This window comes from Bactrocera neohumeralis, chromosome 2 (genome assembly GCF_024586455.1).
Source record: "Bactrocera neohumeralis isolate Rockhampton chromosome 2, APGP_CSIRO_Bneo_wtdbg2-racon-allhic-juicebox.fasta_v2, whole genome shotgun sequence".
Taxonomy (NCBI): Eukaryota; Metazoa; Arthropoda; class Insecta; order Diptera; family Tephritidae; genus Bactrocera; species Bactrocera neohumeralis.
In genome coordinates this window covers 22644707-22662399 of record NC_065919.1, presented here as the reverse complement: position 1 = coordinate 22662399, position 17693 = coordinate 22644707, and the positions used below count along the sequence as shown (strand labels likewise).

Genomic DNA, 17693 nt, shown 5'->3' with positions numbered 1-17693 from the left:
GAGATTATACTTATATATTCCATATTTTGTAAACAAAAGAATAATATATAAAAACAATATTCAAAATTGTAAAATTTTCAAATAAAATTTAATAAAGACAAGCTAAATGCTTTGGCTGGAGTCGAAAAACAAACATTTATATAATTATTGTCTTCATTTTACCAGAAAACGGTTCCAATGTGTCTGGATAGTATTCCTCATTCTTCGTTGCAGGAACTTCAAGTATGTCCCATTCGACTGATAAATAAAATTCACTTAAATCAATTCCAATTTGCACTAGATTACTGCCAGGAACCTATGTATGAGTCAAAGATCAAAGCAAACGAATAGAAATTTAAACAAACAATTATGGAAGAATTAAAAATAATAATAACAACAAAGAAAAAAAAATGTCAGCTCCAACTGATATTCAAATACGGCGTCAAAGAACTGATAAGGAGCATGCATCAGTTTCTTTGTAGAATATGGTCGGGCTTAAGCATGCCCGACTATTGAAATTTAAGTGTGCTCTGTCTAAAGGGATACCTCGATAATCTACGCCAACCATCGTGAGATAGGCATCCTCAACATCGCATATAAGGTTCTATCGAGCGTACTGTGTATAAGAATAAAGACCATAGTCATCAAACTGATTGGACCTTATCCGTGTGGCTTCAAGCCTGGAAAATCAGCAACTGACCAGATATTCACCACATGCCGATTTTAAAGCTGCTTTTGAACGCACGAAGAGGAACTGCCCATTTGCAGCTATGTCTGAATATGATATCCACGAAAAACTAATACAGCTGCGTAAACTGACTTTGAGCAATACCAAAAGCTCTGTCAAGATCAGGAAGGACCTCTCCGAGCCGTTCAATACCAAACGAGGTTTCAGACAAGGCGACTTCTTATTGTGCGACTTCTTTAGTCTACTGCTGGACAAAATAATTCGAGCTGCAGAGCTTAAGCGTGCAGGTACAACCTTCTATAAAAGTGTTCAGGTGCCGAGATACGCCGATGGTATTGATATCATTGGTCTCAACATCCGTGCCGTAAGTTCTGCTTTCTCCAGACTGGATAAGGAAGCGAAGATTGTAGTGATCGAGGACAAGATGAAATATCTCCTGTCATCAAACAAACAGTCGTCGCACTCGCGACTTGCTTCCCACGTCACTGTTGACAGTCATAACTTCGAAGTCGCATATAATTTCGTCTATCTTGGAACCAGTATTAACAGCAACAAGAATGTCAACATCGAAATCAGACAAGGAATTACTTTTGCCAACAGGGGCTACTTCAGTCTGAGTAGGCATTCGAAAAGTAAAGTCCTCCTTCGACGAGTCCCTATATTCGCTGAACAAAAACTTATTGGATGTCCATTGACATCTTGCGTCCAAGAACTGGATCAATGGACCTCGCGTGCGCTTATTTTCGCTGATCGACGATCAGCTCCTATACAACTGCAGCCTGTTGGTCTAGAGTATAACGCAGGAGATCTTCTATACTATATTATAGTAGGAGTTCTCACTGAATCTTGCTAAGAATATTGTTGAACGCAAGTTGCTACAACTGTATGGAAGAGGGTGTGGTGGAAACATCAAGGCACTCTCTACTCCGTAATCCAGCCTCTGCAGGACTGAGGATGAAACATTTCGGCAGTCTTACCATCGGCGAACCAGAAGACATAGCCGAAACGAACATTAGCCATCTCAACAAATTTGTGATAGGCTCAAAATACTTTGCCGATTTGTAAAGGTCTTATGTTCTATTATCTATGATCTATTATGCAAAATATTGGGTCGGTGTTCTAAGCTATCCATGTGAGATCCCAGTTAAGAACGACTTTTAGCCTAACCTTACCTACAAAAGAAAAAGAAAGTGTGGTAACTGTCTGTCACAATAAAGTTAAATGCTGAAAATATACTTCTAGAAAATATTTCAAGAATATAGGCTTGCCATATTTGTAGTAAATGATTAACTTGAGTCTTAAATTGTACCCAATGAAACACTGTATCCGAAGATTCAAGAATGCTGAGACCGCCTTTATGTAGCCGTCATGATCCAAGGTCGTTGGCTTAATCAAATCGTTTGCACAGCCGCAATCTCTCTCTTACCCAAATGTGGACTTAGCCATTATATTATAAGTATCTTCAACATATTTTTTTCGATTTATATGAAATTATTTATGCATTTCTTGCTGGTTTGAAACTTTTTTCCGATTTTGGCTACATCGTATTGCTCAGGAATTCATATTCCCCATTGGAGTAGCACCTCGTCAGTTTAGAGATCAAAATTTATAACCAAGCCGAAATAATGAAGAGAAAACCCAATCAAGCAAAGTTAAACTGGAACCTGTGGTCCAAGCAAATCAAACAAAAACTCCAACGAAGCAAGCTCGCCGCCATTTTATTTATTGCGCACATACATAACATACTTGAACATGTGTAACCTTAACCAATCTTACCAGCACTTGTGTGATTGTGGCGCATAAATTGCAAATTGCGGTGCGAGTATGGCTCTGTGGCTAAAAGTTGAAGTGAAGTGAGCAAATACAAATGTATCTACAATTGTTTGTATGCATTTAGAAAACATAGAAACTAATAAAAATCATGTAAGGAAGGGCTAATTTCGGGTGCAACCGAACATTTTATACTCTTGCAACTTGCAAAAATCAAAGCCAGGGAAATGCATTTAGGAGTAAAACCAATCATATAGAGTAAATGGATGTTTGAAAATCCTGATATTAGTTATATGGGGGCTAGACCAAGTTTTTGCTCAAATTTAACTATTTTTGGCACAAAGATACACTATTTTGTATAAAAAACGCTCTCTTATTTCCACTGAGATAACTCACATATTGGCCAATATATGCGGTACACCCGGAAATTCGATTATCTTTATATTAGATATACTTGTATGGGGACTAAGGGAGACTTTTTGGACAAACTATTATATCACACATTGACCGACATTTTCAATCAAAAGTCAGCTATAGGTACCGGGGTCTAAATATTCGGTACCTAAGGGCTTGAAAAGTTTTTATGGATTTAAACAACTTTTGGTCATAAGCAGGCACACCCTAAACACATTATTCGTGCAAAGTTTTATACCGCTGGAAAGTAAACGAATCAAGTGGAATTCAAAATTGTGCTTAATTGTGCAGTAAGCGTGGTTATGTCCGATTTCGCTCATTTTCGCAACGTGACATAAATATGAAAAAAATACCATACACCAAATTTTGTCGAAATCGGTCAGTCGGGTCCTCAGATATGGGATTTCACCAAAAAGTAGGCGGTGACACGCCCATCGTACACTTTTCACCCCGGTCCCTATAAAGCCTTGTCATACCATCCCAGCGGCACATTTTTTGCGTCTCTGGCACATTTAATTATTGATTTATCGCGCTTTAAGTAGTTTTGAACAATACCGTTATATGTGGAGTGAACGGGGTTTTCATCCGATTTCGTCAATTTTCACTCTAAAATAATACTCTGTAGCAATTGGTTGCAAGAGTATAAAAATAAAACACTAAAAGTAAGAGCAGCAAAAGTTAAATCATAATAAAAAAATACAACTGAAAACATAAAAGTTACTTCGTAACTGTGTGGCTTGCAGCAGCTTTCCATTGCTCTCCCCCCTTGCCAATGCCAAGCTTGCACTCACCTGATCCAAATGCTTCAAATCCACTTGTGCACCGTTGTATGTCCATGAACCGAATTTCATGAAGCAAATTTGTTCATCGTAAGGAAAATATTCGACATTCATTTCGCAGGAGGACTTGTAGATAGCTGGCGGCTCCCAGAAGACCTCGCCGGTGTATTTTAATGTTGCCTTTGTCATGAGTGTTACCTGTGGATTACATATATGCGCAGGCATATGTAGACATATACATATATTACATAAGCATGTACTATATATGTGTTTGTGAATATGAATATATGTAAACAAAAATCAACACCACTTTCTAAATACTTTTTTTTATTTTTTATTGTACATATTTTGTATATTATTTTGAAAATTTGTTCGCCTTATAATTCATATGAAAAACAAGAAAAAACGTCAACTTCGGCTGCACCGAAGCTAATATACCCTTCACAGGTGCATTTAATTTAGTAACTATGTGTTCAGTTTGTATGGAAGCTATATGCTATAGTAACCGATCTGAACAATTTTTTCGGAGATTATATTATTACCTTAAGCAGTAATCCATGTCAAATTTCGTGAAGATACCATGTCAAATGCAAAAGTTTTCCATACAAGCCCTTGATTCCGATCGTTTGGTTTGTATGACAGCTATATGCTATAGTGAGCCCATCTGAACAATTTCTTCCGATATTACATTATTTCTATGAACAATAACTCATATCAAATTTCGTGAAAATATATCGTCAAATGAGGAGGTTTCCCATGCAAGCATTTGATTCCTATCATTCAGTTTGTACGGCAGCTATATGCTATAGTTAACCGATCTGAACAATGTCTTCGGAGATTACATAGTTGCCTTAGAAAATAATCTGTACCAAATTTTGTAAAGATACCACGTCAAATGCAATAGTTTCCATACCAGCACTAGATGCCGATCGTTCAGTTTGTATGGTAGCTATATGCTATAGTTAATCCGATCTGAACAATTTTTTCGGAGATTACATTGATGCCTTAGAAAATAATATATATCTGTACCAAATTTCGTGAAGATACATTGTCAAATGTGAAGGTTTTCCATACAAGCACTTGGGAAGTCTCCGGCGTTTCCTTCTGGGTGTTACAAACTTCGTGACAAACTTAATATACCCTATTCAGGGTATAATTATATTTTATTTATGTATATATTTGTATGTATTTACTTTTATATATATTTATTATTTACTCACTTCGTAGTTGCCATCCCAATTGTTGTACAACACTATATCCGGCACCCAAATATGTTCCGATGGCACATAAAGTTGTTCAACACCACCGTATTCCTCAGGGTCCCATCGCAATTTATAATCGAACCAACGCTGTAAATTTTAGTTTTTATTAAAACAGGTTAATACCCCATTTTTATTGAAATTTTAACTTATTTTTAAAAATTATCATGGAGGATGGAGTCATGTGTAGAAGTTCACGCAAGTGAAGAAAGTTCTCTGAGTGCCATTCAAGCATCTCACGACTTCCGGTCTGAGACCAAGTATCCTCTGGGTAGCCAAAGCCAGATCCACTGGGTTTGGGACCCTCCATGTAAAAAACACCCCCAATGAAAACTAACCAAGAGCCTCGGACGAGAGACCCCCTGCACCTGGAATGTACGGTCTTAATTATCCTTAATTGAGAAAGTGCCGCTGCCCTGCTGGTTGATGTCGTCGTTTAAATAAAGATTGACATCACCGCCGTCCAAGAAGTGCGATGGACGAGACAAGGACTGAGACGAGTAGGTTCTTGTGAAATTTACTAAAGTGGACATATAAAGGAGTGCGAATCCAGTGTGGGATTCGTGGTGGGGGAGAGACTCCAACGACGGAAGAGAAGGACGGTGTGACCAAAGATACCTTCTATGAGCGCGTGGAGCGCACCTATGAGAGCTGCCTCTGCCACGATGTCAAAATCATCCCGGAATAAGGTTATCTGTAGTACTAGATTCTACACGCGCCCGTCTCTGTGCAGCATAAAACCCACGTCAACAAACACAAGGAAGGTTCGACGTCGAGAAGCTGCAATCACAACAGACAGCCGAACGGTTTTGTACTCGACTTGCACTCCTGCTCTCTGAGAGCACCTATCAGCAATTCGGTATGAGGGAACTGTGGGACGGCATCTCAAGCTCCTTACGTACAGCTGCAAATGAAACCATTGGTTATCGGATAAGGCAAAAGAACGGCTGGTACGACGAGGAGTGCCATGTCGCAGCGGAGAGAAAACAGGCTGCCTACCTCGTTACAATCGACCACAACACGCGCGGGATGGGATAGATACCGAGAGCTGCAGACAAAAAAAAAGAGAGAGTCCGAAATGCGTGAGTATGAAGAGCTTGACAAGCTGACCGACAGGGGTAATGCTTGAAAATTCTACGGCGGCTAACAGAAGGTTTCACGACCGGACCGTACTCTTGTAGAACCCCCAAAGGTGATCTAGTAACTGATGCCCACAACATACTCAAATTATGGAGGGAACATTTCTTCAACCTGCTGAATGGCAGTGAAAGTACAACGCTAGGAGAAGGCGAATCCGATTTTCCAATCGATCGACCATGAAAAAGTTCGAATAGCAATTACCCGCCTAAAGAACAACGAAGCGGCGAGGGCGGATGGATTGGCGGCCGAGCTATTCAAACACGGCGGCGAAGAACTGATAAGGAGCATGCATCAGCTTCTTTGTAAAATATGGTCGGTGTGCTCTGCCAATCCACAAAAAAGGGGTCCCCACAATCTGCGCCAACTTCTGTGGGCTAAGCCTCCTCAACATCGCATATAAGGTTCTATCGAGCGTACTGTGTGAAAGATTAAAGCCCACTGCCAAAAAAATGATTGGACCGTATGAGTGTGGTTTTAGACCTGGAAAATCAACAACTGATGCGCCAAGTCTTGAAAAAGACCCGTGAAAAGAGAATCGACACTCACCGCCTCTTCGTCGATTTCAAAGCTGCTTTTGACAGCACGAAAAGGAGCTTCCTTTATGCCGCGATATCTGAATTTGGTATCCCCGCAAAACTAATACGGCTGTAAAACCTCCGTGAGGATCGGGAAGAACCTCTCCGAGCCGTTTGATACCAAACGAGGTTTCAGACAAGGCGACTCCCCTTCGTGTGACTTCTTCAACAAATATCTACTCTTGGGTAAAATAATTCGAGTTGCAACGCAGAATACCTCTTGCCAACAGGTGCTACTTCGGACTGAGTGTTCAATTGAGAAGTAAAGTCCTCTCTCGACGAACAAAAACCAAACTCTATAAGTCACTCATAATTCCCGTCCTGCTATATGGTGCAGAGGCTTGGACGATGACAACATCTGATGAGTCGACGTTGCGAGTTTTCGAGAGAAAAGTTTCTGCGGAAGATTTATGGTCCTTTGCGCGTTGACCACGGCGAATATCGCAAGCGATGGAACGATGAACTAAATGAGATATACGACGACATTGACATAAAATTAAAAGACAGCGGTTACGCTGGCTAGGTCATGTCGTCCGAATGGATGAAAACACTGACTCTGAAAGTATTCGACGCAATACACGCCGGGGAAAGAAGAGTAAGAGGAAAACCTCCACTCCGTTGGAAAGACCAGGTGGAGAAGGCTGTGCTTGGAATCTCCAATTGGTGCCATATTGCAAAAAGAAGAACTGGCGTGCCGTTGGTAACTCGGCTATAACCGCGTAAGCGGTTTCTACGCCAGTAAAGAAGATTATCATCTACGGTTACGTTTGAGAACCTCGATTTACCCATCAAATTTGTTTTTACATCTTTTTAAAGCTTTTTTACGAGACTTAAGAAGGCGAGGCATCGCCCAGCGCACGCTTTCCAATAATTTGATACAGCTGTCGGTATCTATAAGCCGTTAAGAATTCTTATTATCTCATCATACTCAATTTTACAATAATAAGATGATGATATTGCAGTATTTTTACTGCATGCTTATAAACCCGATGAAGATTTTGTATGTAAATAATAAATTCGTTTAGTTTGGCCTCTGATAACAGAAAAATTTATATAAAGTTTTGAAAGTCAAGAGTTGAGGCCCAAATAAACCAAGCGCCATTTTACATGTTCTGTATCAGTGTATTCAAAAAATAACGGTAATTTTAAAATGTAAATTTCGCGGGCTTGAAGGGTCCAATTGTCAAAAGTACGACAAAATTTTCAGCTGTATTCATTTATTACAGTGTCTGTAGCAGCCGCTAGATTTAGACGTGTTTTTATGAGCTTGGTGACTTTCGTTTGTTAAAAGAAATGGTTCAAAGAATTTCTTCGCGAATTTTTGGCCAAAAATAATTACTGTAACGATGACCCAGCCTTCATATTCTCCAGACACGTTGAAAGAGCTAAAAGCTATACCAAAGATAGAGTTTGAGAAGGCTTTCAACGATTGGAATAAGTGTGGGCATAAGTGCAAAATATCTAATGGGGTCTATTTTCAAGGCGTCAACATTAATTTAGACAAATGAATAAATATTTTTTCAAAACAGAACAGTCCAGTTATTTTTTAACACACCTCGTATGTAGATTATTTATCGAAAAAAATTGTTATTTACTTGCAATAATATGTATTTTTTCGCCGAATTTGATGATCCACTCACCTGCTTCACCCACAAATTGGTGGTCATAACTTGATTTCGCAAATTCACTTCAATGAGCTGAGACAACTTTAAGCCTAACCATACTGTCAATGTCTCAGTATTATTGACAACAGGGCGTATGAGTCTGTTGTAGTTACTCAATAAATCATCATAAAGACGTTTGGTGTCTGGATTAGCCTCGAAACTGATAGGAGCTAAAAGTTAAGTGTTTTTCTTTTGAATTACTTTAATTTCAAAATAAAATAAAATAAATGCAAAACTAATTAGGAAGAAAAGTACAGCTTAGAACTACGATGTAAAAACTCGGCTCTGTAGTATATGAAATAAACACGTTTAAAAACTTAAAAGCGTCTCCCGCTAAGAACACATCTGATAAGCACGTCAGCTGAGCACGTGCCAAATGTAAACAAAGAAATGAGTAATAAGTAAACAGTAAACAAAAAATCTTCCCAAACAAACTCAAACTACAGTGTAAATTTATTGCATCCACCCGCATAAAATAACCCAAAACAAAGTAAATCGACGCATGCGCACGAGCTTATGTCATACTGACAGCTGTCAACAGTATAAACCACCCCTTGCTGTCGAATCGCAAAAAAGTATACAGAATATAAATGCATAGAATGCTTCCACACCCCAAAATAATAAGTAAACTAATTAATTTTCGTTGATATTTTTCTTTTTGTCACTCACGCGTTGCACTACTGTAGGGAAAGAGGAGTAAAAAATGCACAAAAACTACTTTTAACATCTTCGCGAGTGCCAACGTTATCTAATTTATTATTTTACACATGTAAATTGTATAAAATTGTTTCACATATTTTTTTATCACTAAAATTATTGCTAACGACGAACGTGGTTCGAGCGTTTAGGATGCGCTCATTTGCAGGACTAAAGTTTTATGCGTATGCCGAGCTATACGGAAGCTGTATCGGCATCTAGATGACATTTGAAGTAAGGGAAATTTCCCTTAAAACAGAATGAGTGGTTTGAAAGCAATATTAACGGGTTTTTATTTTGAACTTTTACACAAATTTTGAATTTGCTAAAAATTAAGAATAATTAACATGTTTAAATATGTATTTACCTTTTTGAAAGCTTGAAAAAATCTACTAAAAAATAGATTTTTTTCTTTCAGATTTGTATCTCAAAGACCTGTATAAAATTTCATGAAGATCGGTTGAGTAGCTCTCGAGAAATCTTGCCACAAAAACACAATTTCGAGAAAAACGCGTTTAAAGACGACGCACTTAACTTAGCTAGCCTCTAGCGCACAAGTTCTTAAGGCTGTAACTTAGGACAATATTCTAGAAGTGTTGTAGAATATAATAAGACAATAAAAAAATTCGATTTTTTAAAACCCGTAAACCCATGTAATATACATACATATGTATATAAGTTCATAACGTCATGAACGAAAAAATTAAAATGTTCAAATGTGGCTGTAGACCTGTGAAGTAAAATCTACTATTAACCAGATATTCACCATGCGCCAAATCTTGGAAAAGACTCGTGAAAAGAAGATCAACAAACACCACCTCTTCATCGATTTTAATGCTGCTTGCGTTAGCACGAAAAGGAGCTGATTCTACATAACTATATCTGAATTTGGGAAACTAACTAACAAAGCGGACTCTCTATCGTGTGAGTGTAAGCTGTCGTAAGTCGTACGTCGAAAATATTGATACCATTGGCCTCAACAACCACCGTTAGTTATTGTTTTCCCAGATTGGATAAGGAAGCGAAGCGTATGGGTCTGGTTGTAAACAAGGACTCCTCCTGTCATCAAACAAACAGTCATCGCATTCGCAACTTAGCTCGCACGTCACTGTTGACAGTCATAAATTTGAAGTCGTAAATAGTTTCGTCTATTTTGGAACCAGTATTAACACCAACAACAATATCACAATGAAATAAGAGGGTAGATTTCTCTTCTCCTTTACTGGCGTAGACACCGTTTACGCGATTATAGTCAAGTTAACAACAGCGCCAGGTCCTTCTCCACGTGGTCTTTCCAACGGAGGTGAGACCTTTCTCTTCCGCTGCTTCCAACCACGGGTATTGCGTCGAATACTTTCGGAACTGGAGTGTTTTCGTCCATACGTACGACATGACCTAGCCAACGCAGCCGCCGTCTCTTAGTTCGCTGAACTATGTCAATGTCGTCGTATATCTCGTACAGCTCATCGTTCCATCGAATTCGAAACTCGCCGTGGCCAATCATCCTCAAAACTACTCTCTCAAACAATCCTAACGCCGACTCAACAGTTGTTGCCATCGTCAATGACTACGCACCATATAATAGGGATGGGAAGGATGAGTGACTTAGAGAGTTTGGTCTTTGTTCGTCGAGAGAGAACTTTACTTCTCAATTGCCTACTCAGTCCAAAGTAGTACCTGTTGGCAAGAGATATTCTGATGGATTTCGAGATTGTTGTTGCTGTTAATACTGATTCCAAGATTGAAGAAATTATCAAAAACTTCGAAGTTATGACTGTCAACAGTGACGTGGGAACCTATATGCCTTATTCGATGAAATAAAACGTCGATTAATAATGACGCCCACATCGCATGTTATGGTATTGTCAAACTACTTAAAGTACGATAACTCTTTGAGGAATAACTCTAGAAACCAGCAAATATTTTGATAAAGCTTGTGACTGTGGATATCATCTTATGTCATCCATATATGTATATTGTCGTTTCCGCAACAATCAGGTCAACGGAAATGGATTAATACCTCACAAATGCCCTCCATATGCGTTGAGTTAAAACTTTTAAGGGAATAATTTTTGGTACTACAATAACATCAACCACTTTAAAGCGCTTTGTCCACAAAACCTAATTGAAGTACCAACTGAAACGCTAAGACAGAGAAGAAGTGCGGGAAGAGTGTGGAAACAAGGATTCCAGTACGAAGAATTCTATTATATCAAATGTTTCACATCACATAGTTCATTCCTCATTCCTTCTTTTGTATTAGGTTACGGACGGAAGATACCCATCAACATACATCACGCAACGCAGATTCCTTACTTAACTTATCCAACATTTCCCCCCTTGTGGAACATTAACTCGATCTTCTGTGTTTGTTAACCAAATACAGCAACGCTGAGCGTTAAGCATTTTATAAACTACCCTTTCCTATTACGTGACCCCCTCAAAGTTGAAAGTCACATTGTTGCTTGGCGACCATTGACAGCGTTTCGGCCAAACAAAAACAGATTTGTCTATATTTTCAGGAAGTATGATTTTTTGTGTTTTATTTACATTAATGTGCGTTGTTTGATTTGCCACACGATAATGGCAATAAACTTTGATTACAATTATCCACAAGTTGCGCGTGAAGCCGGTTTTAAGCTGCGGCAATACAAAGATGGACCCATCGACTGGCGTATTTTAGGTAAGCAAATATAAACCATAATTAAAAACGCTATCCAAACAACATTTTGCCTACGTAGGATCCATCGAAATTGAGCGTCTACTGCAGGATCAACGAATCGAGCAGGTAGACTCATTGCTGGCGCATCTCTCCGAAGCGCCTTTGGCCACAATATTGGATACAAATATATTAGATAGTGGCATAGCCAAGTACTTCGTAGTCTCACAGTTTGCCATACAATACCTGCTCTTCTGTCGCAAGTTTCTCGATGAAACTATACGTGAGTTGCGCGAGGCGCACGCCGAATCGCAAATGGATGTTGCCAAATTGCGAAAATCCCTTACCGAAGCGAATAATGAGATCTTACAGCTACACAAGAAGATCACACAAATCGAGGCTATACACGAGGTGGTATATCCATGTCATCTCTGCACTAAGAGCTTCATCAGCAACGACGCGCTGAATATACACATTAGTCGTCGTCATGGCATGCGAACCACAAACAATGTAGCAGTTCTGGGAAGGACCAATAACAGTAACGACGCTGGAATCTCTGAACGTCATACTGAAACTTCTACCGGCACCAAAGAGCGCGAGCACAATGATTTACAGTTGATTAATGCCATCAAATTGGAGCTGGAAATTAAGCAGCTTAAAGAGCGCCTTAACAATGCGGAACGCGATATACGTGAACGCAATATGACAACGTCAAACAGCAGCAGGCGTGGTACGCCACGTGAACCAACGAAAACTGTTAAAAGCATCGCCATACAGAGTGAATTGCTGGAGATTAAAGAACAAGATGACGGCGCAGATGCGACCTTAAATAGCGCCAGCACCGACAGCAGCGAGATGAGGGAACGCAAAGCACAGTTAAATAAGTTGCAGACGAAAATACAGGAATTTGAGGCGTGGCGCCAAATGCAGCAGACCAATAATGAGGAGTCCATTGCTGAAATTAATCGGAAGCTTGGCGAAATCGTGCACACATTGGAAGAGACGAAAACTGCGCCGACTATGACACCAGTGACTGCGACTGTCGAACCAAAAGTGGAGGAGGAACGCATAGATGCAGCCACCTTGTCAAGACATGGTTCCCCTTCGGTGGAAGATCTCGAGCGCTTGTTAACGCAGAAAGTGGTTGAAATCGGGCAAAAAAGCGCAGAAAAGCTGGAAGAGTTCGTACACAACATGGAGGCTAACTATAAGGAGAAACTAGACGAACTTGAACGCGAAATAAAGAAACGCAACGCTGCTGAACTTAGATTAGTGAGCGAAAAGAAAGCTTCCGTTGATGCAGCAGACGAAACGAAAGATGCAGAAACAAAAACTAGCACACGCGCTGCTTCCATTGTTGAAACGAATTTGCCGCCACGCGATATAACATATACAGCGTTTAATCCCACAGATAGTGATTCTAGTCTAAGTATTGAACCGAAGCCCGAAGCAGCGAAGCGTATGCCACGCATCAGACGAAGCATTAATGTGGTTTCGGAAGTCGTTGCACCAGACAGGGCTAAGCACACCGATGAAACGTATTTAATAATGGATGAAGAGATTAGGCCGGCGGCAACGGCAGTGAAGCCAAAACCAAGAGTGCGCAAAATCAGAAGTGTTGAAACAGCATTGCCGGATAAGAAGCATATGCAAGGCGAAGAATTGTGTTCGCTGAGCGCGGAGAGCAATAGAACGTTTGTTAAGCCAGAAAATGCGGATTTGGTATTAGATGATAAAGGTTTGAGTGTTTTACCAAGAATATTAATGTTGAAAATTAATTAATAATTTCTACATCTATGTACATATAATTAAAAACTTTACAGTTGAAAACGACAGCACGGATATCGCGGAGAGCTTGAGTAGTGAGAGTGAGGAAAGCAGCAGTAAAACGGAACTAACCCCGACACTTCAGAAACCGGCAAATGTCAAAGAAAAGAAAAAAGTAGAGGCTGCGAAAAACCCTAAGTACACCTATACCCAAAAACAAATAGTTTTACAATGTTCTTATCTAAAATTATTTGTATCTACATATTTTTTGTGCTTAGAGAACCGCCAAAACCGAAACTCTTCACACGAAACGATGCTCAGAGAATGGTAAATAAACGCTTAATTGCGGCCGGCTTGGAACCAAAAGCGCTTGCCATATCCACAGCTGCCATGAAGCGCATGAACTCGGAACTGGTTGAAAAACGGCAAAAATTAAAGCAGGTGTGTCACACAGCTGTGAATAGTATTATAACAACAGTATTATAACTTCGGTGCAACCAAAGCTAACGTTTTTCTTGTTTTAAATGCAAATATTTCAATTTTGTTTTCTCCCCAATCACAGAAATATCCCAACTTTTATGTAACGCGTAACAAAATCAAAAAGCTGGTGGATAAGCTGTGCTCTACAAAACTTCCCGAGCCCGTTAAAGATATGTTGATGCACACCAAACCAATTAAACCGAAAACGACTTACAATGTAGCGCGACAGAAGCGCGATGACGTACAAGTTTCAACCGAATTAGAAAGCTTCGAAACACTTGAGCTGACGTCCACACCTATCCAAACTACACAGACTATGCGTGAAAAAGACGAATTCAAACAACGTTTAGAACGTATACTCGCCTCTCCAATGCGACAGCCGATTGACGACGATATGAATATCGCTAATCAACAGGTGGCGACTGCACAAATACATGCTGCTCCACCTGTACCATTAACGCGCAAACGTGTTATGTTTAATACACTTAGCCAAAACACTTAGTTAAAAAAACATTGATGGCAGTGGCGAGAGGATGTAACCATTGACTATTAAATAGACATATAAAACTCCAATATTATATATACATACATATTTAAAAAATAATAAAATTCGTATATTTACATCATTATACCTAAACTATTACAGGAGTAATATTATATTAGTTGTGCTTGATTTTTGTATATTAAATCGGACACTAGTTGATAAGGTATTATGTGTTGCGAACCAGCAGTCAAATCGACCTCCTCATCATCCACGCCAACGACAACAGATGGAACTGAAAAAAATAAATTTATATTACTAAACTCTTAAACTAGTTACTGCAGTCCGAAAATTACCATCCACATTAGCTTTAATGAATACGTGACTCATTAGATTCGGTCGCACTATGCGTTGTTCAGCTTCCGCCCGCTGCATATTAGGCATATACTGCAACGCCACTTGCTGAAAGTACTGTTCGACGTTATCAGCGAATTCTTGTGCATACTTGAACTCTTCCGGTGAAAGCCGCTTTTCAGCAACTTCTCTAGTTTCCTCTTCATTAAGAATATGTCTAGTGTAGGTTTCTATTTTTTGTAAGCGACACCGTAAATAACTAGCCATGACATATCGAATACGTTCCAACTCCATTTGATGTACGATGAATCGGAAATCATTTTTATCCAAATCTTTCATATTCTCCTCCATATGTGCTACCTGTCCAAGCATCAGCTCCAACATGTCCGTTTGATGTTGCAGAATTTCGGGTGCACATAATTCATTTTTCCATGCTGTTTCAACAATTTCTAACACCTACAAGCAAAAATATATATTGCAAAAATTGTTGACGCAAAATTATCTTTACACCTTCTGAGCTGTAATCAATTCCTCCTCGTCAACCTGGTCATCAAAATCCTCATTTTGCTCCGTATCGCTTAGCGGTGGAATAATGTCGCCCTCAGACATTATTAAGATATGTATTTTGTTAAATTTATTTTTCGACTTGATCTATGCTTAAATAAATTATGGCGCGCAGATAAAAATTAAAAACAATGAAGTGCTATATAAATGAGTTTTGTTTTGGATGATTAATTAACCCTTGTTGAGTAGTCTCAAAAATCGCTGATGGTGTCTTAAGATCAGCTGTTTCAGTCAAATGTTCGTACAGTAATGTCTTAAATTATAGTAGCTTCCAAAACATTATACATTGTTGTTTAATATTACAAAAAAAAAAAAAAACAGAATATTTTACAACGTGAAATGTTTTGATTTATAATTTTAATTAATATTTAATAATATAATTTCGATTAATTTTCTATTTAGTATTGGACTCTTTTTAATTAATTTATTTACATTATGATTTGATAGTAATTTTGCTTTTCTGTATGCAACCCTGCCTACACATGTGCTTGAGTTTGTTTTGACAATTACTATAGAAGATCTTTTTCCCAAACAAACCTCTGGAGACATGACCCAAGCAGATTTCCAAAAGAATTTCCGTTTGGTTTTGGAAAAAATCTTCAACAACTGGCAAAATTTGCGACTAGCTGTTGAACATGGAATGGGTGGACGTAATGGACAACAAGTACAGTCAATGTCAATACGTTTAAATATATATACATATATGTATGTCTAATAAATTATTCGAATATTTTTCACAGCTAGCAATTGAAATTATGGACTACACATACAAATATTGCATAGGCAATGAAAATATAACACAAGGCGAACTGCAAGATGTTTTGGAAGACTTATTAGATCAGGAATTCGACACAATCTGTGATGACAACTCAATTCCAGGTGAGCCTATAAGATTTTAATTTAGGAGGAAAAAAAATAATGTTATATTTCCAGAGATCTGCCGTAATTTATTGCGTTACAAAGCGCTCTGTCTTAAAGGCGAGTATGCGCTAATTGAAAGCGAATTAAGCAAACTGCCACAGGGTAAAGACTGGTTGCGCCCAGATGTAAAAATTGTGTATACACCAGTTGCAGGAGAAGATTCATCTTCAGACGAAGATGATGAGAGTGGTGACTCAGAAGATGGTATGGATGTAGACGATGATGACAGTGATTTGGCCAGTTGTAGCCGTGTAACAAGATCGCAAACACGCAGAAAACAACAGGAAGAATTCGTAGAACCTGAACCTGGCTGGACAACTGTGCGTACTAGAAGGAAATAGTATATATTCGTAAAAAAATTTCACATAACTTAACTAACGTAGTTAAATAAACGAGTTCACGCATGTTATATTTTAAAGTGAAAACTCAAAATATTGGTGCATTTATTTATGGTTTATTTTAATCCATAATACTCCGGTTAACATCTTGTAAATCTAAAAATCGTAATGTAGATATCTGTTCATGAGCAGCTGGTAGTTGATGCGTGCCTTGACAATATCTACAATTTGACAACACTTTACGTTCTTTTCGAGGAGTCACTTGTATATTGTGTCGTACTCTAGACCATAAACTTGTATTCAATGATTTTGCATCTATATCTATTTCTGCATGTCGAAGTAATAAAGCTGTATCCATCACAGACTCCAATTGATCTACATTGGGTGTCATCGCAAGTCCTATCCCGGGGTATATGAAGAACTCGAAGAAAAACATGCCCATAAGTATTAGTATTGGAAGATAGGCAGCAAAGTATTTATCAGGTAAGTAATGCAAACCCCAACTCTCTGTTGGAAGCAATGCCCACATTACATACAAAATGAAAAGAGTAAGAAATAGTAAATAAAAACCAAAACCATAGACTGCTCTATGTGGAGTTGGCGCTGGCGTGTGCTCCGGCATTGTCGTTGTCAGAGTTTTTTAGCTCAAATTCTTTTATTGTATCCGTACAAAGTAGAAGAGCACCAAAAAATGATGTGATTGCTGTGCGAAGATTTTTTACTTGGTCGGCAACAAAATGCACTTCTATTTGATCACCCAATAAAAGGAGCTCCTTTTTGACAAAATTGCGACGTGGTTCTTTATCCACACTTAACACACGGTATGCAATTTCTGCACTCTTTGCTGTTTCGAATGGGATTTTTAGAGTCCTGAAAAAAACCAAGAATATTAGAAAAAGTATATTGATACAGCAATTCACTTTAACATACGCTTCAGTAGCTTTTTTCTCTGTATGTTCATCAGAGCCTGAATCTGTTGAAGGTTGCATATTTAACTTATTATTATCAATTACTTTTTAACTTGCACTTATCATGGTGTATATAAACTCTACCGTGATATAAACATGCGAAGATCTTCATGTATTCAGAGGTTCAAATGGTTAATAGGGTTCACAATGTGAAATGGAATTACTACACATAACATAAGAATTTAACTGCATTACAT

The 17693-nt window shown here is 38.6% G+C and overlaps 6 protein-coding genes across 7 annotated transcripts in view; 2 read left to right on the top strand and 4 right to left on the bottom strand.

The window, feature by feature from the left end:
* Positions 1-9124, bottom strand: part of LOC126750750 (acetylcholine receptor subunit beta-like 2) — a 28397-nt gene extending 19273 nt beyond the window's left edge. For both annotated transcript variants that reach the window (XM_050460466.1, XM_050460467.1), the window contains exons 1-5: positions 8938-9124; positions 8245-8438; positions 4851-4979; positions 3643-3828; positions 163-295 (exon numbers count right to left, since the gene is read on the bottom strand). In XM_050460466.1, coding sequence (XP_050316423.1) covers positions 163-295; positions 3643-3828; positions 4851-4979; positions 8245-8438; positions 8938-8995 — 700 coding nt within the window. In that variant the 5' untranslated portion in view covers positions 8996-9124. The remainder of the gene's footprint in view (positions 1-162; positions 296-3642; positions 3829-4850; positions 4980-8244; positions 8439-8937) is intronic.
* Positions 9125-11459: 2335 nt separating this feature from the next.
* On the top strand, positions 11460-14507 carry LOC126768104 (cilium assembly protein DZIP1L). Its single transcript, XM_050485998.1, has 5 exons — positions 11460-11647; positions 11706-13361; positions 13447-13588; positions 13669-13831; positions 13953-14507. The coding sequence occupies exons 1-5, from the start codon at positions 11548-11550 to the stop codon at positions 14370-14372; spliced, it is 2481 nt and encodes an 826-aa protein (XP_050341955.1). The 5' UTR covers positions 11460-11547; the 3' UTR covers positions 14373-14507.
* LOC126750770 (DNA replication complex GINS protein SLD5) lies at positions 14463-15463 on the bottom strand. Its single transcript, XM_050460501.1, has 3 exons — positions 15216-15463; positions 14708-15161; positions 14463-14646 (listed from the first exon to the last, which is right to left on the bottom strand). Exons 1-3 carry the CDS (start codon positions 15312-15314, stop codon positions 14525-14527), a joined length of 675 nt encoding a protein of 224 aa, XP_050316458.1. The 5' UTR covers positions 15315-15463; the 3' UTR covers positions 14463-14524.
* Positions 15464-15778: 315 nt separating this feature from the next.
* LOC126750774 (pre-rRNA-processing protein TSR2 homolog) lies at positions 15779-16622 on the top strand. The gene is made up of 3 exons (XM_050460504.1): positions 15779-15933; positions 16010-16148; positions 16203-16622. The coding sequence occupies exons 1-3, from the start codon at positions 15817-15819 to the stop codon at positions 16529-16531; spliced, it is 585 nt and encodes a 194-aa protein (XP_050316461.1). The 5' UTR covers positions 15779-15816; the 3' UTR covers positions 16532-16622.
* A 2-nt stretch (positions 16623-16624) lies between these two features.
* LOC126750775 (phosphatidylinositol N-acetylglucosaminyltransferase subunit P) lies at positions 16625-17150 on the bottom strand. Its single transcript, XM_050460505.1, has one exon. It carries the CDS (start codon positions 17148-17150, stop codon positions 16650-16652), a length of 501 nt encoding a protein of 166 aa, XP_050316462.1. The 3' UTR covers positions 16625-16649.
* LOC126750781 (uncharacterized) lies at positions 17116-17623 on the bottom strand. The gene is made up of 2 exons (XM_050460511.1): positions 17459-17623; positions 17116-17398 (listed from the first exon to the last, which is right to left on the bottom strand). Exons 1-2 carry the CDS (start codon positions 17515-17517, stop codon positions 17116-17118), a joined length of 342 nt encoding a protein of 113 aa, XP_050316468.1. The 5' UTR covers positions 17518-17623.
* Between the last annotated feature and the right edge of the window lie 70 nt (positions 17624-17693).